Consider the following 23,741-nt stretch of genomic DNA (forward strand, 5'->3'; position numbering starts at 1 on the left):
TATTAAGTTGTTTCTAGATTCAATTGTATAAATATTGTTAAATCGAATTCAGAAACAACTTTATAAATAAATAAATGATCTTGTGGATTACGAATATCTACTTAGCTCTTATCTCTTCAATTATTTTATTGCTCATTTTGATTTTACTAAAAACTGTGCTGTGCACAGTACAATGTCAATTATCCAAACTTATCATTTGTATGCTGCTCGAAGAAAATAAAACATCAAAATGCAAATCGTAGAAGCCTTGCACGCATATGCTAACCACATAACCACAATTAGCAAAAGAAGTAAGCGAGAAAGATGATGGTTAATTATTGAAATCTGTATCGCTGAAGCAGGTTTGTTTTGGTACATATATCATATAACTTGAAATTGATACACAAATGTTGGGTCAACTGAAAGAATACATGGAGGAGCTCGATTAATCTACAATAAATACATCTCAAAACAATACAGAGGGGCCTCTATCTCACAGCATGGATGCCTCCACTCTAATTATGCACACCATACAGCATTACAAAACATACAGAAGCAATGAATTTATTGCTTACTCTTCTAGCTATCCATCATATTCTACAACACTCTGCAATCCTATAACAGATATCCTCAGAGGAGAAAAAGATAGCTACCAAGTTCACAGAACTGGAATATAGCCATCAAAAAAATAACAGCAGCAGCAGCGGTCGTTATTGTCATCTTGCAGATGACTGAAAGAACTCCAATCCGTGTAACTGCTTGCCTTGGCAAAGACATGTTTGCAGAATACTGGACTGATAATCATCTAGTAACCAAGGAACAAAAGAAATAAAGAAAAACTATGCAGAACAAACATCTTCAATGCTCATTCCTGTTTTCCAATTAACAGCATGATGCTTGCAAATGGGCTTGGATTCTTTCTTGTTTGTAAGATTAAATTGATTAGGACTCCTTGTAATGGGCTACTTACTAGCACCATTTCTAGGATCAAACTTGGATTTCCCCCCATTTGAAAATCGTTTTGTATCTGCTGCTCCATAAGGCACCTGCCTTCCAGTTCGACCTTGTGATTGTCCATTCACATTTGTCATCCTACGATCCTGCTTCACTGCACCAGGAAGAGCTTGTGCTTGACTTGGACTTCTGCAAAATGATGAGTATATTTTAAGGGTCATTTTCCATTGGAAGGACTAAAATTGCAAGACCTAAAAACTCAACTTGAATTGTTTCTCCAGACAACTTAAAGAAGCAGCAAACATGCTTTGATTCATTGTGCCCTCAGAAACCAAGTACTCTTTCTCTGGTCCTTCCAACTGGGGAACATGGCGAGAAAGCATACATAGGAGCTGCTATTAAAGGAAGGGCAAGGTTGTTAGTGGCACAATTGAGGACGGGATCTCATCACCTCAGATGTGAGACGGATAAATGGAAGAAGCCCTGAGGGTTGGGAGGAGAGAACTTGCATGTTTTGTAGGAGAGGAGCAATTGAAACGGAATGGCATTTTCTCTTAGAATGCACAGCATACAACAACATCCAAATTTACTATAATGTCATCCTGAAAGAAGACAGCATGCATGGCTTATTTGAAGTTGACAAGATCAACCAAACTGCTGGATTTTTGGTTAAGATCCATAGCAGAAGATTGGAAATGTAAAGGAATATGGAGATTGCTTAGTGCTACAGGGTCCTTTGGTCCCTTAGACTGCTTGGTCTCGTGGACATCATTAGAATCATTCATTCATTCCAGCCCATATACCACAATTGCAAGTTGAAATTCTAAGTCAAGGCGAAAGAACAAAAAAATGATTCATTTAAAGTTACCTCCCATCAGGAGTCTTTGTTATCCTCTGTTGTGGCTTCTTAAGTCGTGAGACGGGTTCAACAGCTGCCACTGCAGGACCATTCGGTGCATTGAATTGCCATAGAAGATCTGCTTCCGAGGAATCACTCGTTAGACAATCATCCTTGCTTCTTGAATCAAGTTCAACTTCTGACTCATCTTCTTCACAGTCTGGATAGATCTTTCTCAGACTGGATGGGTATCTTTGGTAATAGAACTCGGAACTGTCTTGTTTTTCCAGTCTTTGAGCTTCCCAAGATGCATAAGCATCATCTTGTGAAATTGGACCGTGCATAGATATATGTTTATTCACCATTACTTTGTCCTGCCAATTTCTGACATCCTGGTCTTCAAATGCATCATGCTTAGTTTTGTTCTTGGTTTGGCTACCACGGTCCAACATTGTTAATCGTCTGTCTGGAGATGGTAGGCCAGGAGATGGTACACGTACTAGTTTCCTCATTTCACTTATATCCTCTCCGCATATAGGACTGACATCAAATATCTCCTCTGCTTGCATGTCCCTGCCATAAATAGGTCTCTTTTGTCTTCCGGAGACAATGTTCCGAACCTATAAAAGTTTGTACACAATTCAAAAATTTGTAGACCATTCATCCAGCATCAAATTTTTAGGTTTAAGTAAATTCTAATAAGAGCCCCTGGGTGGTAAAAGTTGGAGAATAAGTAATAACGGAGCATCATATAAAAATTGTCACCGCATACCTCAATATTTACAACATCTTCCATAGGCTGCCTACAATTGACCTGAGCTTGGACATCTACTATGCTCTGTCTCCTTAAATGCAGGGGCGAGACACAATTCCTAATCCTCTGTGTTTCAGGACTAATCAATGAATCTCTTGATCTTTGCACCTCTTCAGCCTCTGCTTCCTTTTTTGCCAGTGCAATTTTCAGATTGGCAATCTGCAACATTAAGATCCATCCTAAGGTTAGTGATGGTTTGATTAGTTTCGAGATAATTAAAGACTTTTTCCAATCAACATTTTCTCAACTACTCAGACATCCTTAAGAAAAATGGACAAAAAATCATCTATTATTCAAAGGTAATCCTGTTAATGAGAAGTAATTAGAATGATTTGTGGGGAATGCAAACCTGTTCTTTAAGTTCCCGAACATCGCCACTCTCTTTGTTGGTTTTTGCAGCCCCAAGTTCAACAGTTGCAACTCGCTCTGCAAACTTGAGTGTGCTCATTGTCTCCCCATATGCATCTACTTCAGGACTTATGTGCACAAACATGAGAGTTTTTGCCTGCCCACCTGAAGAATGAATTCGATGCTGTTATTGTCTTAGCCTGGAGGGAATAAGTGACTTCAATCAATTCACTGAGGATGAAGGTTTTACCTAGCGAGTCCTGAAGCAGCTGTGTGAGTTTGCTATTTCGGTAAGGAACATGCGAGTTCTTTTGTGCAAGAGCAGCAATCACATCTCCTAATGCCGATAAAGATTTATTGATATGTTGTGCTTCTTTTAATCTTTCTCCTGTGGCCTCAGATTTATCAACTCTCTCACTTCCGGCAAGGTCCACCAGATGAAGACATCCCCGAAGAATTGTTCCAGAGGTAAGATCTTTGCCTTGGATATGGACAGTTAACACACTGCAAATACACCAATATCTTTTGAGAAAAGACTTCATATTAATAAACAATATCAAATTGTAAAATGATTTGCTTTTCAACCTGTGAGAACGGCTACTGCGATCATTCAAAGCTGTTGCCCCCACAGCACGATTCTTGTGCCCAAGGTTCATTAACTCAATCACAGCAGGTGTAGATGCAACAGGTATCAGATTTGCATTTGGAACATTGAGTCCATTTTGCTGAGAATTATTGCGAATATCCAATGTGCTAGGAGTTAAGAAATAATAATTGTTGGAGAAACTGAAATCCAAAATGAAAAAACATAGGCCAACTTCATAGATAGAAAAAAGGATATTTCTTATTGGAACCATCAGAAGTAAGAAGATCTCGGACTTGTTCATTATATATTTCAATCATTTGAACGGCAACATCATAAGTGAATACATCCTTTCTTTGTTCTGAAATCTTGAATAAGTCATTCAGAGCTCGGTAGTTCACACCCCAATTCTCCTCTGTGACCACCTTAGGACCAGCCTGCACAAACGAAGCGTTAATATACAAAGACATTCAGCTTATGAACTCAACTAACTTAATTAATATTATAATGTTTTTTTTAGAAATATTCACAAGAATTGAAGATTATTGAGATTACCATTGTGTATGTCTTTCCGGAACCTGTTTGTCCATATGCAAATATGCAAACATTGTAACCATCTAGAACAGATCTGATCAATGGCCGGGTATCCAGAAACACTTCCTCTGCAGTTCAACATCGATTACAACTTAATATTTCAAAATTTAACCAATCAAACTATTCGAAACATTCAAATACGGATCCAACCTTGAGTTGAAGCTGATTTAAATACTTTGTTGAATGCAAATGTTCTGCGTGCATCCTTTCCTTGCTTTGCAGGATTTAAAATTGTGAGGTTGCCATCCTCTCCAATGTAATCCACTGTACTTTGACTATGCGCTTGACCAGGCAAGAATGGCCTCACTCGGCAATATACCCTTATGCTTCCTAACCAGTTGAAAAAAAATCATCAGCAATGCAAGAAACCTTAGCTTGAAGTTTTATATATAAAACAAAATTAAATTAGGAGTCCAAAACAATATTCAGTTAACCAGCACCTTGCCTACACAGCCCCAGTCAGATATCCCAATCTCTGCACCCACCTAGAATAAATCCACCTCTTAACTAACTCCATTCCTATGACAAAAAACGAAGTGAAACATTGTTTCTGACTCCTCTCTTCCACTTATGCAGAACAAGTAGAGACCTTTTATATTCTTTACACAAATTATGCTTGCATTACTTATAAACTTGTCAAATCTATGTCATTGCACTGGATTAGGCAGAAAAGTGCAAAATATCTATGACGGACGAAAAGCCTTCTGATGTCTAATTTGTGAAATTCCCTTTCTTATTCTCAAATCCAAAAATAGACACCAATTGTAACAGAAAATGGATAACAAACCTTTCAGATCCTGCACTTGATTGTAAAGCTGTCGATTTTCTTCTAGCACTTTGTGATAGCCTGATGCAGCCTTTGCTAATCCCCTTACGTACTTTTCTGTAGCGAGAAATCAGATGATTCAGAGTATGGAAGATGCAGAAACGACAGTCTCTTTAACTTACACACAGTGACACAGCTTACCTATATTGTACATCTCATCATTCCATTGCATTTGCATCAACTGAAATCCTTCCCTTGTATTGTGTAGCATATATTTCAGTTCCTGCCAGATTTTGCAGAAAAAATGAGCACAATCCCTCTATTGATTAGCCATATACATTGGAAATTCAAAAGTTCCAGACTTACTTCAATTTCCTTCTGCTGAAGGCTGAAATGCATCTGTAAATGGGGGAGAATACTCCCGTACTCATCTACATCATTTGAGCTATCAGAGTAGCACTTGTCATTCTGTCCTTTCGGATCACCATTAGTCTGTTGTTTCTCATCTTCCCTGGCATTCACCTGTCGATTGACATGTATAATTTTATGGTGCCCAAACATGATGTCCATTTTAAAGAAGGATATGAATTGTTGAATATGATAAGGTTGCAGATCATATGTATATATAATATTTCAATAATAAGAAACATGTCAGATGTCCAGATTTTGCTCATATGTAGTAAATTGGCATAATTATTTCCAAACATCTCATTTTGAAGCAGAAGCTGAAATAGCGATTATCAAGATTTGCAGCTATAAGATTCTGAACTAACCGTATGCTCTCCTGAAACTGTTTGTAGGGCTTCCAAAACCTTTGACTTCGGTAAAGTCTTCTTATCTTCACTTGCAATAAGGTCCTTTAAAACCATCGTAAACTGCATACAAAATGGTCATATGGTCATAGCTGATGAGAATGCCCTAATTAGATTTAAAGGCATAAAAATTCAGAGAAAAACTGCATTGGGATTTGATAGGATCAATGTGTCAAAATCATAGTGCGTTGTCCATCATCAAGATTAATGACGAGGTTAGTGTGAGCCCCTCGTTGGATAACTCAAATTACATTATGTGGTGGGAATTACAAACCAATTATTAATTACCATGCAAACTAATTTCAAGCATTGCAATGCTGTGTCCTAAGAGAAGTTTTGTCAGTTGCTGAAGGCAAACGGAAAGAAAATTCTCCACCGAATCCTATGAGTAGGTTTAACTTAAAAAGAGAACTATGTGATCATTTGATTACCATACCAATGACCATACTTCCATTCAATGGAATTGTTTTTCCGTAGAGATTAAGAGGGTTTTTGAAAACTTCAGAATTTGAACTTCCAATTGAGGTTTCTATTTTGGATCAGAGCTACGCATACATATCTGTGTCGTATTTCTGGATATTTGGCTTCGAAGTTTTAGGTCACCCGACTCATTACACAAATTCAAACATCCCTGAGAAAAGCTCGAACAAATCCCTGGACTAATGCAATCGCCTCTCTGAAACTTGAGTGGTAGGGGAAAGCAAGACAGGATCCAAGCATATGAAGCCTCTCTGAATCGTGCAGGCATTTACCAATTAGGGTTACATGCAGGCAAAAAAGCATTAAAGCGGAGTCATCAATGTACCTGTTCCCCTTGCGTGGCTAGACGTCGCTCAAACTCTTCAGTTACTTTTGCTATCATTGATTCTACAAGCTGAAAGGAGACATTACAATTGAAAAATATATGTCAATGTCACATATGTGCAGAAATGAATGGCTATGCCCGCTAGTAGTTTGTTAAGACAAGGCACCAGTATCATGATAAGCATAGAAGCTTACATTAGGCACTTCTTCTGGCTTTTTGTCAGAGAGAATCGCTTGAACAAGGTTATTAAGTGCCGCCTGTGATGAAGAATCCTGCTTGACAAAATTTCCAAAATAAATCATCACTGCAAATAGAATAATACTATGTTTCATCCTTTCTTATGCTCTGAGGGAAGGCATAATGAGAACGAAGTAATCGTAATTTAGAGAGGTATTAAATTACGTACCTCTGGCACTTTATCCCCATCTGGTAGAGAGTTTGAGTCAACCGGTGACTGAATGTTCTTCAATGCCGACTGGGTAAATGGTTCAAAGCTTTTCACAGATTTAATTGGGGGTTTCCCTGTGTTGGTAGGTTTTAAGTTGCTTCCGAATTTCCGAGAACCATTTCCCCCTGTTTGTTTCCAATCACTGTATGATTTCAAAGCAAGAATGCAATCCACAACTTTCGTTGACGATCCTCCCTGGCAAACAGTTCAAGGCAGACCGTCAATGGCAGATCGTACATTGTATGAAAGCCTCTGACCTAATGACCATTGCTTTAAAAATTCACATTAGAAAATGCCTTTGTAGCCAGTTCAAACCTTTTCCAAATCGGACGCTTCAAAATTTGGCAGATTCAATTCCTGAACTGCAACAAGGAAATTCCTGACATTCTCAAAGTACTGATAAGCAGATAATGCCGCTCCATCTGGAGGAGGTACAGAAGAAGCCGGATTATCGACCACCTATTATAAATAACCAGATTAATCACATCCATCCCAGCTAGATCAAAACCAGTAAAGAACTGGCAAAAGAGGAGCGTTTCCCACCATATCATTGTGATAAATAGTAGATATATCTGACTTCTAAGCATTGCATATAACAATAAGCAGCAAAGCAGGAATCGACCTTCCATTTCCATACCATGTGACAAATGAGAGATAAATCCCAAATTAAATTTTGAATGCATCTACATGTAATAACATAGTAGAGGAGTAATGGCACCATTCATTCATAATCTATTGATGTTCTATGTGAGAGTATGGATTAATGAACCAAAACGAACAAAAAGATGGGATTTGTAATTTCACCTTTGGGACAGAGCCCGGATGGACCTTATTAATTACATTACAAAGAATTAGTCCATTTCGCAGGCCAAGGCGAAACTCCTCCTCAGATGGCTCGTTAGGCAAATCCTTCGATCCCACCACTCCAACCATCTTTCGAAGCCATCCTGCCGCCTGATATCTCCTGGAAGCTGCACATAAAATCACACATACACACAAAAATAAAGAATAATTCCATTCCAACCCAACCCAAATCAAACCATCAATAATCACATTAAGAAGAAAACCAATTATCCAACAAACAAATTAAAATGACTGAATATCAATCAACAGACACAAACTTCAACACAGAACTAATCCGATCGGAACACAAGGCTAAACAATCGCTCAAACACAACTTTAAATTGCATCCTTCTCACAAACGAAATACTCCTCAGCTCTCCAACAAATTCACAATTAAGGAACCCAGAGAAAGAATTCACGACAGCAGCATAACAGCGAACCTGCTTCCTCTGCTCTTCTGGAGGCCAAATCCACATCGCTGAGTCTCGTACCCGCGTCGGTTACCCCATCTCCAGAAGCAGAGCCGGCAGAAGGTGAAGAAGACGAGTTATTGCAATTACTATTACCATTATAACCGTCTGAAGAAATCGAATTCAATGCCAGTATAGACGCGAGAAAGCTCTCTGGCGCCATTCCAGACTAGATCCTTCCACCTGATTTCTTAAACAAGAAATCAAAGACTTGAAACCAATCGGAGATTCATCATATTTCAAGCAAACAATAAACGTTACTGCGACTCGATCCTCCGTTACCCGGGTAGAAAACAGAAAACTCGGTTGGAGCTAAGCTCAAATAGGAGTCTTGAGCTCCGCCATATTTAGCAGAGACTATTTGGTCCCCTCTATATCATCATAAACCCTTTCCGAGCCTGCTTTCCACAGCTGCAGCTCTGGAAGCGAGGCAGATTTTTTTATTGTTTAACTCTCTGCAAATACTTTTCTCTTTCGGGTGTCCACCTCTTTATGGCCTGCGAATTGTTTATTAGTTTACGGGCTTATTCGTAACCGTAGCACAAATTTGGTTAACGATGGAATAAATTGAATTTAATGGATGCGAAAAATGGTTAAAAATTAATTTGCAGCAGGTATACGTAGCCCGCCTTTTTAGACCGTTCGACAACATTCAAATGCGAAATACGGGGGAAACCAAGAAAATAAGAGTATTTCATATTTAATCATTTTTCCTTTTCTTTTTAGTAGTGATTGTTGAATTTCCAAAGGTTTCCTTTAAGTTTGTGAAGCTTAGATAATCCATCATGGCCTTCTTATATTCATCATATTAATCATATAAAAGGCCCAAGTCTAGGGAATTAATCATATGAAGTTAAGCTTGGGAGTCCTCGTAATTATTATTTTATTTTATTAATTTTAGGAAAGTCATAATTGGAGGATGTCACTCATCAAGAAATTTAGCTTGGGAGTTCTAGAAATAATATTAGTTCAGAATATATATATATATATATATATATATATATATATATATATATATATATATATATAATCAATTTTTATTTTTTTTAGTCTAGCCTTTTTGGTTAAGAAGGGTATACGATCCCGACCTCATCCCTTGTAAATGTCAGGGCCTTGCACTCGGCAAGACTTGATCCCTGGTGGGTTCTTTGTGAGCCTTTCAACTTCACCAGTAGACCAAGATATGTTAAATTTTTAAACATTGATTTAGATTTTGTTTAATTGAATATAATAGATCTAAAATTTTACAATATATCATTACACTTTATTATTTTTGAAAGATTAATATAGTTTTTTTTGGGTACTTGAGTGACATCAATCAAATGAAATAAATAATACAAATATTTATGGACTTGTAAACTTATATGTTGAACATTTTATTAGGAGTCTCTTAAATAGTTTAATCTCATTATTATAATTAAAATTATTATTTATGTAATGATTTAAATATGTTTTAATTCTAATTTTATGTATATTTAAAAAAAGTGTGTACGCTTAATTTTGATATGTGTGTTTTCTTTATAAAAGATTACTATAAATGTCTTAAATTAAACTTAACATTCTATGTATACTTAATTTTCCACAATTTATCATTACATTTAAAACTTATATTTTTAGGAAGATCAATATGAAATTTTTTTCAATATATATATATATATATGTTTTTAATTAAGTGAATTTAAGATTAAATCAATCCAATGAAATAAAGAATACAAATATTTATCCAATTGAAAACTTGGTATAACATCTATTCTATAAACTATTTAATCTCATAGATAATCAAAATCTTAAAGTTTTACAATTATAATTTTTAAAAATTATATTTTTAAAATAATTTAAATCATAACATTTTATAATTATATAAACATATTTCGTTCGTACTAAGAATATAAATATATTTTCCCAAGAACTTTTATGTAGTGTAAATCCCAAGAAGAATTTTGTCTCTCTTTTTCACTTCCAAGTTATGGGTCTCACATTCTACGCCATTAGGTATGCTGGGCCCTTACGAGAATGGTGAAACAAAATCCAACGATGTTGGTTGAATTATAACTTGTCCCGTGGTTACTTTACTCTCTTGTAGCCCGTGGCTATACAGCCACGAAAATGCACTTCTTTTACATTGTTTTTTCTAACTTTTCAAAAAATTAACCGAGTCCTCTCCTTCGTATGGAAGTGCATTTTCGTGGCTGTATAGACGTTGCCCTCTCTTGTATTGGTTTTTCATATTCAAATATTTAAGTTAAAAATAATAATATTAGTTTATAGAATCTTTAACCAATTTAGGTACTTGATATGAAGTTAGAACTTTAACATTAAGGGCGGATTTCAAGATCAAATAATGAAATAGCAAAAATACAAACGGATAACCTAATAACGAACAATATAAGGTTCAGCTAACCAATGATTTCCAACCTAAAAAGGATTCATCTCTCAATCAAAGAGCATTGCATTATTTTTCCGTTGACACATTCTATTAAATAAATTGACTGATTTAAAAATTTAAAATTTCATTGACACATCATATTAATAGATTTGATTAATTTTAAAATAAAAGAAATTTAAGGAAGTGGATGTTTTTATGTTTGATGTTATAAGGTTTATTTCTTTTATTTTTGAATTTAAGTTGTTTCATATTAAAATTGAATATTTTATGATTTAGGATGAGTTGATTCATTATTGGATAGTTTGAGAATGGAAAGAAATTAAGCATGGTGAAATAGTGAGATATTTCGCGATATCTTTAATCTTGAAGTTCCTCTCTGTGATATGTGGATATAGTATTTCAATAGAGTCAAAACTAAACTTTTCAACTAGGAAAAAAAAAAAATCTTCTCTTTAGCTAGTTGAATTCAAGCTACTAACAAAATTTGTTTGGTCACTCATGTTTATTGTTCATCAAATCAAATATCTTCTAACAAAGGTTACGAGGACTCAACTAAAAACATTTAAAGATTTATGTGTGCTAAATGGGATGGTGATATGGGTTTTATAAACCACTTCTTGGACTCGTTAGATTCAACTTCAGTGCAAACGTGATGTGGGGTCAGTTAATCTAAAGACCTAAGAGATTTATGTAGCAACCATATGGATTATCAGAGCTATCAAAAGGGAAGATCCTTGGAAAATTCTTGTTTGGATGTATTTGACCTTGCATCTAATAAAGGCAAATAACTTGAGCTATTAGTTGGTTGGCTAAAATACTACATGCTCCTTTTATTACAGACTTTGTTTGCAATCAATTTGGAAGGTGTTGCAAAAGATTGATCATCTTCTAAGATGAAGAGATGACTATCTTGAGCGTGCTTTCCACTTTTCCACTTCATTTATTTGGTGGAACAAACATATCGTGTATCATAGGTAGTCTTTGGCTTTAAGCTTTCTAAAATAGTCATGTTTTCTAGTTCAGAAGGGCATCAATAAGGTTTGAGATCTTTGGGATTTTTAATGCATTGAATGCCATGAGATCTTGTTAAATCCTAATATAATTTCAACAATTCATGCAAATTAGTTTTAATCTAAATGGAATCTTTGGTATCACTAGTTTTAATCTATATGGAATATTTGGTGTTGTTGGATTTGATAGTGAAGATTTGTACCCTTATTTAGTACAACTTTTTCAAAGACTAGCTATGGTTATCATTGTGTCCTTTATTGTGTTTTCACTTAGAATATATCAACAACTACTTCTTAGTTTGCTTATTAAATATTGATTGAACAACAACTAGAATTACAAATTTAATGGAAAAAATTAGATGAAACTTTTTGCTCAAATCTAGAAATCAAGAATTAATGCAAAAGTGGAATTAATGGTTTGGAAGATATTACTGTTAATCTCATTGCAAGATATATTGTCAAGTAGTGTCAAAACACTCAGTCATAATGCATAGGCAGTAGTAATTGAGTTACTCGTCTATAGTGTTAATTGAGCTCACTAAGGAACCGTGCAAATAATATTATCTAAGTAGGAAGTAAGAAGTGTTGATCAAGTTGCTATGTCAACCAAGTTGACAGCGCACACCAAGTTGTAGTGTGAACTGAGTTGACAATGTCTACCAAGCTCTAGTGTGAACCAAACCAGAAAAGCAATTTTGTTCCAAGGTGATAATCAAGCTAGCAAAACAATGTGAACCAAGTCAACAGTGTCTACTGAGTGATCAACATGAGCCGAGCATCCAGTATCAGCCGAGTGCCAGAGTTGGCCAAGGTGATAGTGTTGCCCAAGTATCTTTACCATTGCCTAAGTAAATCATTGGACCTGATTTTACCATTGAGTCAACTTAGTAATTTTTTTTTTTAAATTAGATATCTTGCAGTCGACCTATGATGGAATTATTTGGATGGATATAAGTATAAGGCATTTTGTTTATCCAATTGATATCATTCATTGTGTTATTATTCAAGTGTTAAGAAAATATGGAAGAGTGGAATATTTGAAGGCTACAAGCATTCCAAGGAATGGAAGAGACTCATCTATCATAGTTAGGTGATATGTTTACTTCAAAGGATCTTCATCAGCAATCATGATTGCATTTTAGAGATCAATCCACTGATTCATCCTAATAAGTGCATTAGTCCCAAATCCTTTAACTGGGTGGACCTAACAGTCCTTTGCAGAAACTCCTAACAGAGTACATACTTAACTGTATTGTATAAATCCTTTCACAAGGTGGGCCTAACAGCCCTTATTTCTCTAAACTAAGTAAGATCATTAGAAGTGATCATTTGTAAGCCTTAATAGGCCAACTTTATTATTGTATTAGTGAAGCATTGTGGGTGTCATCCCCACCCCAATTTTACCTTCTACTTGGAGGGTCTTTGGGTTACCAATATTGTGTTATGGTGTTGTTACTTTATTGTTTTATGTTTCATGCATGCAAGTAGATTAGACAACTTAATAAAGTGGTTTAGTTGAAGAAGTTTAAATGGTTGTTGATTCACCCCCAACCTGCTCTCAGTTACCTAGCTTGCATTACATTTCCAACAATTGGTATCAAAACAAGGTTCTTATATCAGGTAGTTTAGCAACTTGAGAACAAAGATCAGAGACAATGGAAGTATACAAGCTAGAGAAAGCCATTGAGCATGAAAAGTTGGATTTGCATGTGGCCATGGATCAAATCAAGAAAATGAAGGAGTAACTCTCTCAATCCCTGAAAAAGAAGAAAAGAATTAGCAGAAAAGGTGAATGAAAATCTCTACATAGAAGAAAGAATTGAAGATGTTTGCAAAGAGAGAAGTTCAGATGAAGTAGATGTAGCTATAGAAGATCTACTTGGAAGGAACCTTATTCTTCAAGAAGAAGTCAGAAAATTGAAAAGAGAATAGGAGATTCATTCAATCAAGATATGTGAAGTCATAGAACAAAAGAACCAAGCTGAAAATGACAAAAATGTGGTAGAAGCAGACAAAAGACTACTCAACACTAGGATAGAAGAAAAGGACAATGAAATCCACCAGCTTTCACTACATCAGGCAGATATAGAAAATCAATTGAATGATGCAAATCAATAAGTTGTCAATTTAAGGATAAAAAACGAAGGACTCGGGAATGATCTTAGAAAAGAATGATGAGATCAATAGCAAGCATGAATTAGTTAGATGAAATATTTCAAAAAATACATAAAGGGAAAGAAAGATTGGGCTACACTGAACAAGGAGAGTCATCACAGCAAGGAGCTCAAAATAATAAAGGCCTACATGCATCATTGTGGAAAAACATGGCATACTTCAAACAAATGTTGGAGTAATGGAAAGTTAGAATTTAATAGAAAATGTTATAGTTGCAACAACAATGGACATAGGGAAAGTGAATGCATAGAGAAAAACAAGTTTGAAGGAAAATGTTTTACATGCAACAAACAAAGCCATAAATCTTCAGAGTGCAGAACCAAGAATTGGAATCCTACTTAACAACTTGCTAAAGAAATCTTTGGCTGGGACTACAACACTCAGTACATATGTTATTTATGTGGAGAATTTGTACATATAGGAGCTAATTTCATGAAGACTCACCTCAAAAAGAGAAATCCTACCAAAAGACGCTATGTATGCAAAGAGCTTGGTCATCTAGCAAAGAATTGCATGAATAGAGGTAAAATTGAAGATGAAAAGAAATCAAAGGATGACAATATCAGGACTCAAATGAAGCAGCAATGGGTAAGGAAATCTCCAAAGAATTCAAGTGAGAGAAGTGAGGTTATTGACACCCAAGACAATGGATTGGGTGATTCAATTATCTCTGCTTGAACAAGCAAGGAGACCACTAGAGTTGTGATCAAACTCATATTCTACATCAGTTCCAATCATCCAAGCACAAAAGTTTAGATCATCACCTCAGATGAACTTGGATAGAAGTAAAGACTCAAACTAGACTGAGTTGTTAGTTCTAACCGAGTCACTCCTTTGGCCTAACCGAGCTGTTAGACCAAACCAAGTCACTCCTTAGACCTAGTTGAGCATGGGTAGACTCGACCGAGTCACTAACTTAACCAAGCATGGTTAGTTAGTGATAGTTGAGAATTCAAGGGTTGAATACCATATCGAGCTTCCTCTACCTACCCAAGTATGAAGCATTTAATGGAGATTTAAATAAAAATTTTGATAAAAAGATGAAATTGCAATTTCATTTTCATCGCAAATTCAGAGTTTTCTAAAGAGCGTAGTATTCCTTAATGATTAGGTGCAATTTTGTGGAAGGAAATTCTCAGACAAAGTCAGCAACTTGAAATCTTTCATCAACTGAGCATCATGGCAGCGTCTTCCAATTCAAAGGCCAAGAAGTGCTCAAAAATGTTGGTAAAATTTTTTGATTGCATTCCTCCAAAATTCCAACTTTATCCAACAATTACCAAGGAGAAAGATCCTCAAGGATCTCATTTATCAATCCCTCCAAAGGTACTCTATTTATGACATCAATTCATTTTATCATTGCTCTATTCAAGAATTAGGGAATCTTAAGCTAAATCGGGCATATGGTGCATTATGCTATAATGATGTGCTAAAACTAGAGCACAAACATCTAGAGGTCAAGGGTTTGACCCACATCATCCACATGCCAAGGAAGTTCTTCTAAGTCAAATGGATCAAGTTTATACTAAGTCAAGTTCATGATATGTCATTCTGGCTAGAACAGACCTATCCCATCATGAAGAAGATGATTCACGAGATAACAGGGTATCTAATGACGGAGAAGTCTAAGGCAACCAAAACCCTAGGTCAGGCAGAACTAACAAAGCTAACCCTAGCTGAATGGGATGGCAGAGGCATGAAAATGAATAATGTGATAGACATGGAAATCAAGCTTGGCATCCATGTCATTGGACACAAAATTTGCAATTCAAGTCATGCAAATAGCATGTCATGTGAGGCAGTCGACCTGGCATACAGAAGAATTTGTCTTTCAACCTTGCCGAGCTTCAACACACCCAACTGAACAAGAACATGGAGAGAATTCGGGCCTCAAATAACAACACATGTAAGTTTAGTTCACTCTTAGTATGTTAGTTCTTTTATGTTCATAAATTATTTCCTTCAAAAGGAAATGTTGTTGGAAGAAAGACGCCCCAATTCTATATTAGATAAATGAATTCATAAATGAAATGGGTGAAAACTTTGAAAGCATCACAGATGTATACTTTGAGAATTTCAAAGAAAGGATGCAAAGAAGGCTTAGGATTTGTAAGAAACTTGTAGATGATTATGAGCAAGATATATACTTCCTAGTTGATTGTGATAGAGTTCACATACAAGTAGTCAGACCTAGGATTGCATGGGTAAAACATCTGGCATATGATGTGAATATTAATGATACAAAAGACATTGTTGAGGCACTCATCAAGGAGCCTATGGACCCCAAGGCTACTTATTTTGGAACATATGATGAAGCCAAGATAAGAATCTCACTTGAGATTCAGATCCCCAAAATTCTAAAAAGAGGGAAGAAGAGGCTAGAAAACATTGGAAAGAAACTTGCCAAAATGGATTCTCCTCTAGAACTCACTGAAGGCAAGGGTGATGATGTAGAGGAGGAAGAAGAAAGTGAAGAAGAAGAAGAAGAGGCAGAGGAACCTCCCAAGAATAAAGTTAAGACTCCATCCAAGCCTCCACCTAGGAGATCTACCAGGTCTACTCCTGTAATTACTGCCTCCAAGCCAAGAAAACCAAGGAATAAACTAAAGCTTTAGGATGAGAATGAAGATGATAATGAAGATGAAAACAATACCTCAATTATATCTTTAAAGAAGGCACCTCATACCTTTGAGAAACAACTTGAAAGTGTAAGGGAAGGAAGGGGTATGGTAGGATTTAAATACTTCAAGTATGACTCCAGAAGCAAAGAGGAGAAGAAACAGATTGAGGAAGCATTAGTTGTGAAAATGGCAAAGTGGAAATATGACCATTCTAAGATTAAAGAGCATGCTCCTGAAAATCTACTAAAGGTTGCTTCACACTATTGGGATAATGAAAAAAAAATAGAGGACATGAGAGAGTAGACCCTAAGAAGTCTCATGCTTAATCTCTTTGACAAAGAAACAGAGAAGGAAATGTCCAATAATGAAACCAAACAAATTCCAAAATTTAAAACTTTTCAAGTTTTGTCAAATGATATAGAAGATGTTGTGCAATCCACAACAAAGACATGGAATAACATTTTTGACATCAAGGAAGAAGGAGATCTTCCAAAGATTCAAATAATTAAGGATACTGATGTTGAGAAGATTGTAACATAAGTCATGGAATCATTCCCCTCCACTCCACCTAAGGCAAAATTTGAGGAACAATAAGTTGAGTTGAACATAGTTCAACCAAGTTTTGAAGTGAAGTCTTTTTTACTTCATCGAGTTTTGTCACAAAGGTAATCGAACAACAGGCTCCCATAGACTCAACCAAGTAGCGGCAAAAGGACTCGGTTGACAAAGGAAAAGCTATTTTTCCTTCTTTAGCAGCCAAGAACAAGGGAAAAGGGAATATAGTTTATGGCATTGATCTTGATAATGAGATTGTAATCTTGAATTGGGATCAATAAAATCTATCAACTAGGGAGATGGATATTTTGGGATAACTATGGAGGAAAAGAGCAAAGCAATGAATGCTAAGAGCTAAAAGAGATAGGAGTAAAGTCTTGGAAGACATCAAAGAAATATTTGTAGAGTCTCTATCTATAGAGGTAAATAATAAAGCCCCTATTATTGATCAATTAATTGATATTATGCATAAATTCAATGTGGACATTGATGGGCATGACAAACTCCTTATGAAAGTTGAAAGGAAGTTTGAGAATAAAGTGTTAGAAAATGTAGCATAAAAGATAGCAATAGATCAACTAGAACTATCTACTTTAATTTCTGCATTAGAAATTGTTGTAAATAATGTTGTATCTTTATTTGTGAAGTTAAGTGACTCTACTAACTTTACCAAGGAAATAAAAGACAAACTAGTCACAATTGACATGGAGTTAAAAGATAGTGCAAATTAGTTGGTACTAAATCCTAACTCCAGTTCCACTCATTTTGCAAAAACTAGATTCTTGACAAATCTTTAGGCAGAACTGCTAAGGGAAGAGGCCAAAATAAGAGCAACATTGATTGATATATGAGGTATGATACTTCCCCACATGGACATTATGTAGAAAAGAATGGATTATGCAAGGAAATTGGTCAAAGACACAAATTTGTCAGTTGCAAATCATATGTATGAGTTATTAGTAGAGCTTTAGATCAATTTGCACATCTTGAAGGTGCTACAAGATAACTGGGACAAAACATTGTCTATAATTTTGAAGGTACACAATGGGTTTATTTCTCATTTTGGTATAACCTTGTAAAGTTTTGTCCTTTGTAACAAAAACAAGGGGGAATGAAGATGTACAAAGGGGAAAGTAGATGTACAAAAGGGGAAAGAAGATGCATAAAAGGTAAAGTATATAGAGAAAGTAGAATGTACACATTCATACATGTAAAGAGAGATATGTATAGGAAGGATAAAATATGTACAACAAGAAAGATATGTAAAAAGAAAAAAAAAGATTTTTTTTTTTTTGAAAAACCAAAAACAGAGTCTTCAGTTCAAACCAAGTTGCAGAGTTTTCAGTGCAAACCGAGCTAAAAAATAAAGCATACTCAAAGAGGGATTTTGATTGAAGAAGTTTTTCAGATCTTGCATATGATAGGTGTTTTTTTCATGAATGCCAAAGGGGGAGATTATTAATCTCATTGCAAGATATATTGTCAGTTAGTATCAAACACTTAGTCATAATGGACAGACAATAGTAATCAAGTTACTAGTTTGTAGTGTTAACTGAGCTCACTAAGGAACCATACAAACAATGTTAACTAAGCAGGAAGTAACTAGTGTCAACCAAGCTAATAGTTCACACTAAGTTGTATTGTCAAATGAGTTGATAGTATCTACCGAGCTCCAATGTGAATGGAGTCAACAGAGCAATTTTGTTCTAAGGTGATAATCAAGCTGGCAGAATAGTGCAAACTGAGTCAGCAATGTCTATCAAGTGATTAGCATGAATTGAGCATCTAGTATTAGCCGAATGCCAGAGTTAGCCAAGGTGATAGTGTTGCCCAAGTATCTTTACCATTGCTTGAGTAAGTCATTGGACCTGAGCTTTAGCACTAAGATGACTTGGTAATTATTTTTGGAATTAGTTATGTTGTAGTCGACCTGTGATGGAATTATTTGGATGGATATAAGTATAAGGAATTTTTCTTATCCAATAGATATCATTCATTATATTATTATTCAAGCATTAAAAAAATATGGAAGAGAAGATTATTTGAAGGCTACAAGCATTCCAAGGAAGGGAAGAGACTCATCTATCACAGTTAGGTGATCAGTTTACTTCAAAGGATCTTCATCAGCAATCATAGTTACATGTTAGATATCAATCCACCAATTCATCCTAATAGGTGCATCAATCCCAAATCCTGTAACTGGGTGGACCTATCAGTCCTTTGCAAAAACTCCTAACAGAGTACATACTTAGTTGTATTGTATAAATCCTTTCACAAGGTGGACCTAACAATCCTTATTTCTCTTAACCAAGTAAGATCATCATAAGTGGTCATTTGTAAGCCTTAATAGGCCAACTTTATTACTATAGTAGTGAAGCATTGTTGGTGTCATCCCCACCCTAGTTTTACCTTCTACTTGCAAGGTTTCTGGGTTACCAATATTGTGTTATAGTGTTGTTACTTTATTGTTTTATGTTTCATGCATGCAACTAGATTAGATAACTTAATAAAGTGGTTTAGTTGAAGAAGTTTAAGTAGTTTTTGATTCACCCCCCTCTCAATTACCTAGCTTGCATTAAATTTCCAATAATTATTTTACAATTTGTCCATTGGTTGCAAGTTGAAACTTATTATGGTTCAACCCAATTAATTGTCCTTTTTGCCAAAAATAAGAAGATATGAGAGACAATTTTTAGGATTATAAGTTCATTAAGAAATTATAGAAATTTGCAATTCACTTTGTGTCCACTATTTTTGTCCATAATATTAATTAAAAAGAAGCCTCACTTGGTATTATTCTCTTATTGATGAAATTTGACAAGCTATCTTATTGCATTTATGAAGAGTCTTATGTAACAACACATTATAATAACCACAATGATCATTAGAAATTCATAATTCTAAAACTTTACCCTAACATATTTTACTATCTTACTTCTCTCTTCTCCCAAATACAAATTCTACGAAAAGCTTTAAAATAAAATTCCAAATTCAATGAGTCAAATGTTAAGTAGATCAGCTACTTATAAAAAAGAATATTGGTATAGCCCAGGAACCTAGGCCTCTTCTCTAAAGTGACTATTTATCATTCTCTATTTTAAATTGATTTACTTATTTTTAGGATTTTGTTTATCTATTATTTATTTTCTATCATTTATATGCCCTATTATTTTACATTCTTTGTCAAAACGAAATTGTTCCTGCTAGCCTTAGTTGATTATTATGGTTGTTGCTTGTACTTCATAGTTGGAGTTGCTTCTACAAGCCCTGTTGTTATTGTACAATTAGACTTTGTGGCTATTTTGTATATTTTTTCTTTATTGGATTTATATCAACAATACATATGAACGGGCTCATGTCTTCTTCTTAGGTTGTAACCTGGAGCAAAGCTAGTTGCTTCTAAATTATCATTATTACAATGGAGTTGTTGTTGAATCAAAAGACCAACCTGTCAATGCATGATACAACCACTCAACTTATAGTACATAGGAGGTAGTTAAGCCCCTATGAAAAATCTCGAGGGGAGTGCTAAACAAATTTGTAACAATCTCCCCTTCAGTGTTACCCGAGAGTTCGAGAATTTGAACTTGTTACCAAGCTTTGATACCACTTGTTAGAATGGGGTTGTCATTGCACAAAAGTATGATCTATTAATTCCTAATACAACCACTCAATTTATAGTACACAAGAGGTAGTTAAGCCCTTGTCACAAATCTTGAGGGGAGCGCTAAACAAATTTCTAACAGTCTTGTCCTACTAGGGATAAAAGTAGATGTAAATACCAATAATAATGTTATTTTTCGTGTATTTTACTCAAGAATTGGATGACTATCTCCTTGTAACACACACACATAAAGTAGTAAAAGTTATAATATAATTGATTGTAAATGTTGTAACTTGATAAATTGAACAAAGATTAAGGTTAATGTTGATCATTATTTGTGATCTTCAAGTTTAACAAATATATATATAAAGTTTCAACATTTGTAATCAATTATATTATACCATTGACTACTTTATAAATTTTGTTTCAAGTTGAAAAAAATAAAGGTTGAGCTTAAGTTGCAAGTAAACTTATATTTTTGTTAATAATAAATGTTATTGTGGTAGCATAATGCACCAAACTTTGTAGTCTTTATTGTTAGTGTAAATAATTATTATTTATACTTTGCTTAAGTTTACTTAGGACAAATGCATTATTTTATTATTTATTAGGTAGACACCTAGGAGTATGTGTACTCATATGAGTTGTCTTGTAGACAACACAAGAGTTAGCAACTCTATTTTAGCACATGGTGTCTACAACACTAGAGTTTGCATAATCAACTAAGTTGTCATGTAGACAACACAGTTGTTCACACTCTAATTAACCACATGGTATCTATAACCTAATTTTATGTGACACACCTATGTAGGCTTATCCTCTCATCATCGCACTAACTCATGTGCTCAATGGAGGATAATCCACTCTTGGTGGTTATGTGCTTAGTTGTGAGGCTTATCATTTTGGTAACTCCTAGTCATTCTAGAAGTCTTTATACATAGGCACTTCTAGTGTAATTTACATTCATTCATTATCATATTGTTATTATGATCATACATCATTTGGTTCATATTGTGCTTTGTTCTTGAGCTTCTTGATCTTGGTGTTATTTTGCCCTAAGTAAATTCTTACATGGTATTAGAGTTATACCAAATTCTTACGTGGTATCAGAGCCATAGGAGCATCATTTCATAGCCATTGGAGACCATTTCTGCTTCACCTCTTGGAGTGCCACTGATTTAGATCTAGCGAATCTATAGTCATTGTGAGCATCTAGAGCCAAAGTGGACCTCACCATTGCGTCTGGAGCATCGATTCAGTGAATTTTGACTATAAATTTGCCTACCCTAGGCCATAGTCAAATTTGAGGCAAATTTTTTTTGCAAACTAGCACCCAAAGGCCTAATTTGTAGAACTTGGTATGATCTATTAGATCTATGAATTTATTTTTTTAGATCTGTAATTTTAATTTCTCTGCAATTATTATTTTTTTGGATTTTTTTTTTCAATTCTTTTTTTTTTGGCCATCAGGCCTATAGAGGCAATTTTTTTCTAGGCACCGGGTGATCAAATCTCGGCCCTCATGAAGGAATTTCCAATAGCACGGTGAAATATTCCATTTTTCTTAGCCACTCAAATACAACTGACAGTTTCATACAACATGACGGGCATCAAATATCCTTGTGGCTTCCAAGCTGAACTGATACTTGACGCTTGAAGTTTTAAAACAATATCAAAGTTTGCAGCTGGGTGCATGTGGGACTGGTGGCTATCCTAAATGTCAACACTTATACTCCCACCCACTTCCACTTATCGACCTCCATCTCATTGATATGTTACCGACTGCAATAAATCATCCATCGGTTGTCAATTTCCCCAGATGTCAGCAATTCTGCACCTTCTGACACCTTGTTCATCACTAATAGACCGTCTAGTTAGCAGTGCCCATGATGCCATGTTGGACACCAAGTTAGACCACCATGTGGACATCTGGCAAGGACACATGTACTTGTACCTCATCGACTCACCTGCCTAGTAAGCGGTGACATTAGCGACACGTCACCCGACACATAAGCACCCTAGGCGACATCACAAATCCATGTTAGCGCCATGTAGGACTTCCATACCCGCCACATGACATTTCCACATCATATCTGTATGTTGATGTCACCTGCATAATCATCAACTGTATAGTACAACCTGCCACATCATTAGTTGGGCCCTTTTTTCACTAGCATTATTTGACCAATAGCCTAAATTTGATGGTCATTTGACTATCATCAGTAGTCTAGATTGCACTATCATGACAACCATTTGGATGTCAAATTTAACATAGTGTTTTGCTAATCAAACCCCTCACCAAATTTAGTTTTGATTTGACAGTCCAACTTTGAGAGACCATCTCAGTCATCCAGACTCCAAATCAGGTGCAATTTTTTTAATAGTTTGGCTAGAATTTCTTGAGTTTTTTAGTGGTGCTATTATTTTTTAGTTTTGGTGCACGAATTTGTCAGAAATTTCAGTTTTTGGTAACTGTACCTATCTAATCCTATATTTTGCAACTTCAAACGCTCCATACGGGCTCATCTGGACACATTTTCAGGTTCTATTTTTTTTTAAGTGAATAATTTTTTATCTACTTTCCAGATTTGCAATTAGATTATAGGCTTGTATGGACAAAAATACCACTTTCAAAAATAGGTCCTATTTTGCATTGTATTGCTTCAAAATTGTTGTATATCTGAGCTACATTGTAAAATACTAGATTTGAACTCCAAAAGGAGGTTGTAAACAACACAATTAGAATTCCACTCAGGCATAAATTTACAAGTGGCTTGTTGTAATTGCACTAAGTATAAAGTGCCAAAATCATTCATTTGGGGGTGGGGGGTTTCTTGATTGAGTGAAAATGGGGGTTGTCTCTTGATGTTGTGTTCCTATTTTCTTGTTGTTATCTTTCATTTCTTGCATCATAGGAAATCTTAAGATTCCAAAATTAACACCACATAACTATGCCACATGATCAATTAAAAAATGGTGTGAATTGATATATGAATAATTTTCTCAATATGTAGATGGTTCTTTTCCTAAACCAACAGGTGATCAAGTACCTAAAAGTAAAATTAATTCTTGGGAAAGAGTAGATAGGAAAACCCTAATTATTCTTAGGTTAGATAGGAAAACCCTAATTATTCTT

The 23,741-nt window shown here is 35.2% G+C and overlaps 1 protein-coding gene across 1 annotated transcript; it reads right to left on the reverse strand.

The window, feature by feature from the left end:
- Window positions 1-291: 291 nt before the first annotated feature.
- LOC149571551 (P-loop nucleoside triphosphate hydrolases superfamily protein with CH (Calponin Homology) domain-containing protein) lies at window positions 292-8,719 on the reverse strand. The gene is made up of 19 exons (XM_089813066.1): window positions 8,225-8,719; window positions 7,746-7,912; window positions 7,257-7,400; window positions 6,900-7,136; window positions 6,688-6,765; window positions 6,494-6,562; window positions 5,650-5,751; window positions 5,243-5,398; window positions 5,078-5,159; window positions 4,898-4,993; window positions 4,261-4,440; window positions 4,072-4,178; window positions 3,773-3,953; window positions 3,519-3,681; window positions 3,184-3,437; window positions 2,935-3,098; window positions 2,544-2,744; window positions 1,802-2,391; window positions 292-1,122 (listed from the first exon to the last, which is right to left on the reverse strand). Exons 1-19 carry the CDS (start codon window positions 8,415-8,417, stop codon window positions 942-944), a joined length of 3,345 nt encoding a protein of 1,114 aa, XP_089669192.1. The 5' UTR covers window positions 8,418-8,719; the 3' UTR covers window positions 292-941.
- Window positions 8,720-23,741: the final 15,022 nt, after the last annotated feature.

This window comes from Cupressus sempervirens, chromosome 2, assembly GCF_028749045.1.
Source record: "Cupressus sempervirens isolate cs-2001-9-10 chromosome 2, ASM2874904v1, whole genome shotgun sequence".
Lineage (NCBI taxonomy): Eukaryota > Viridiplantae > Streptophyta > Pinopsida > Cupressales > Cupressaceae > Cupressus > Cupressus sempervirens.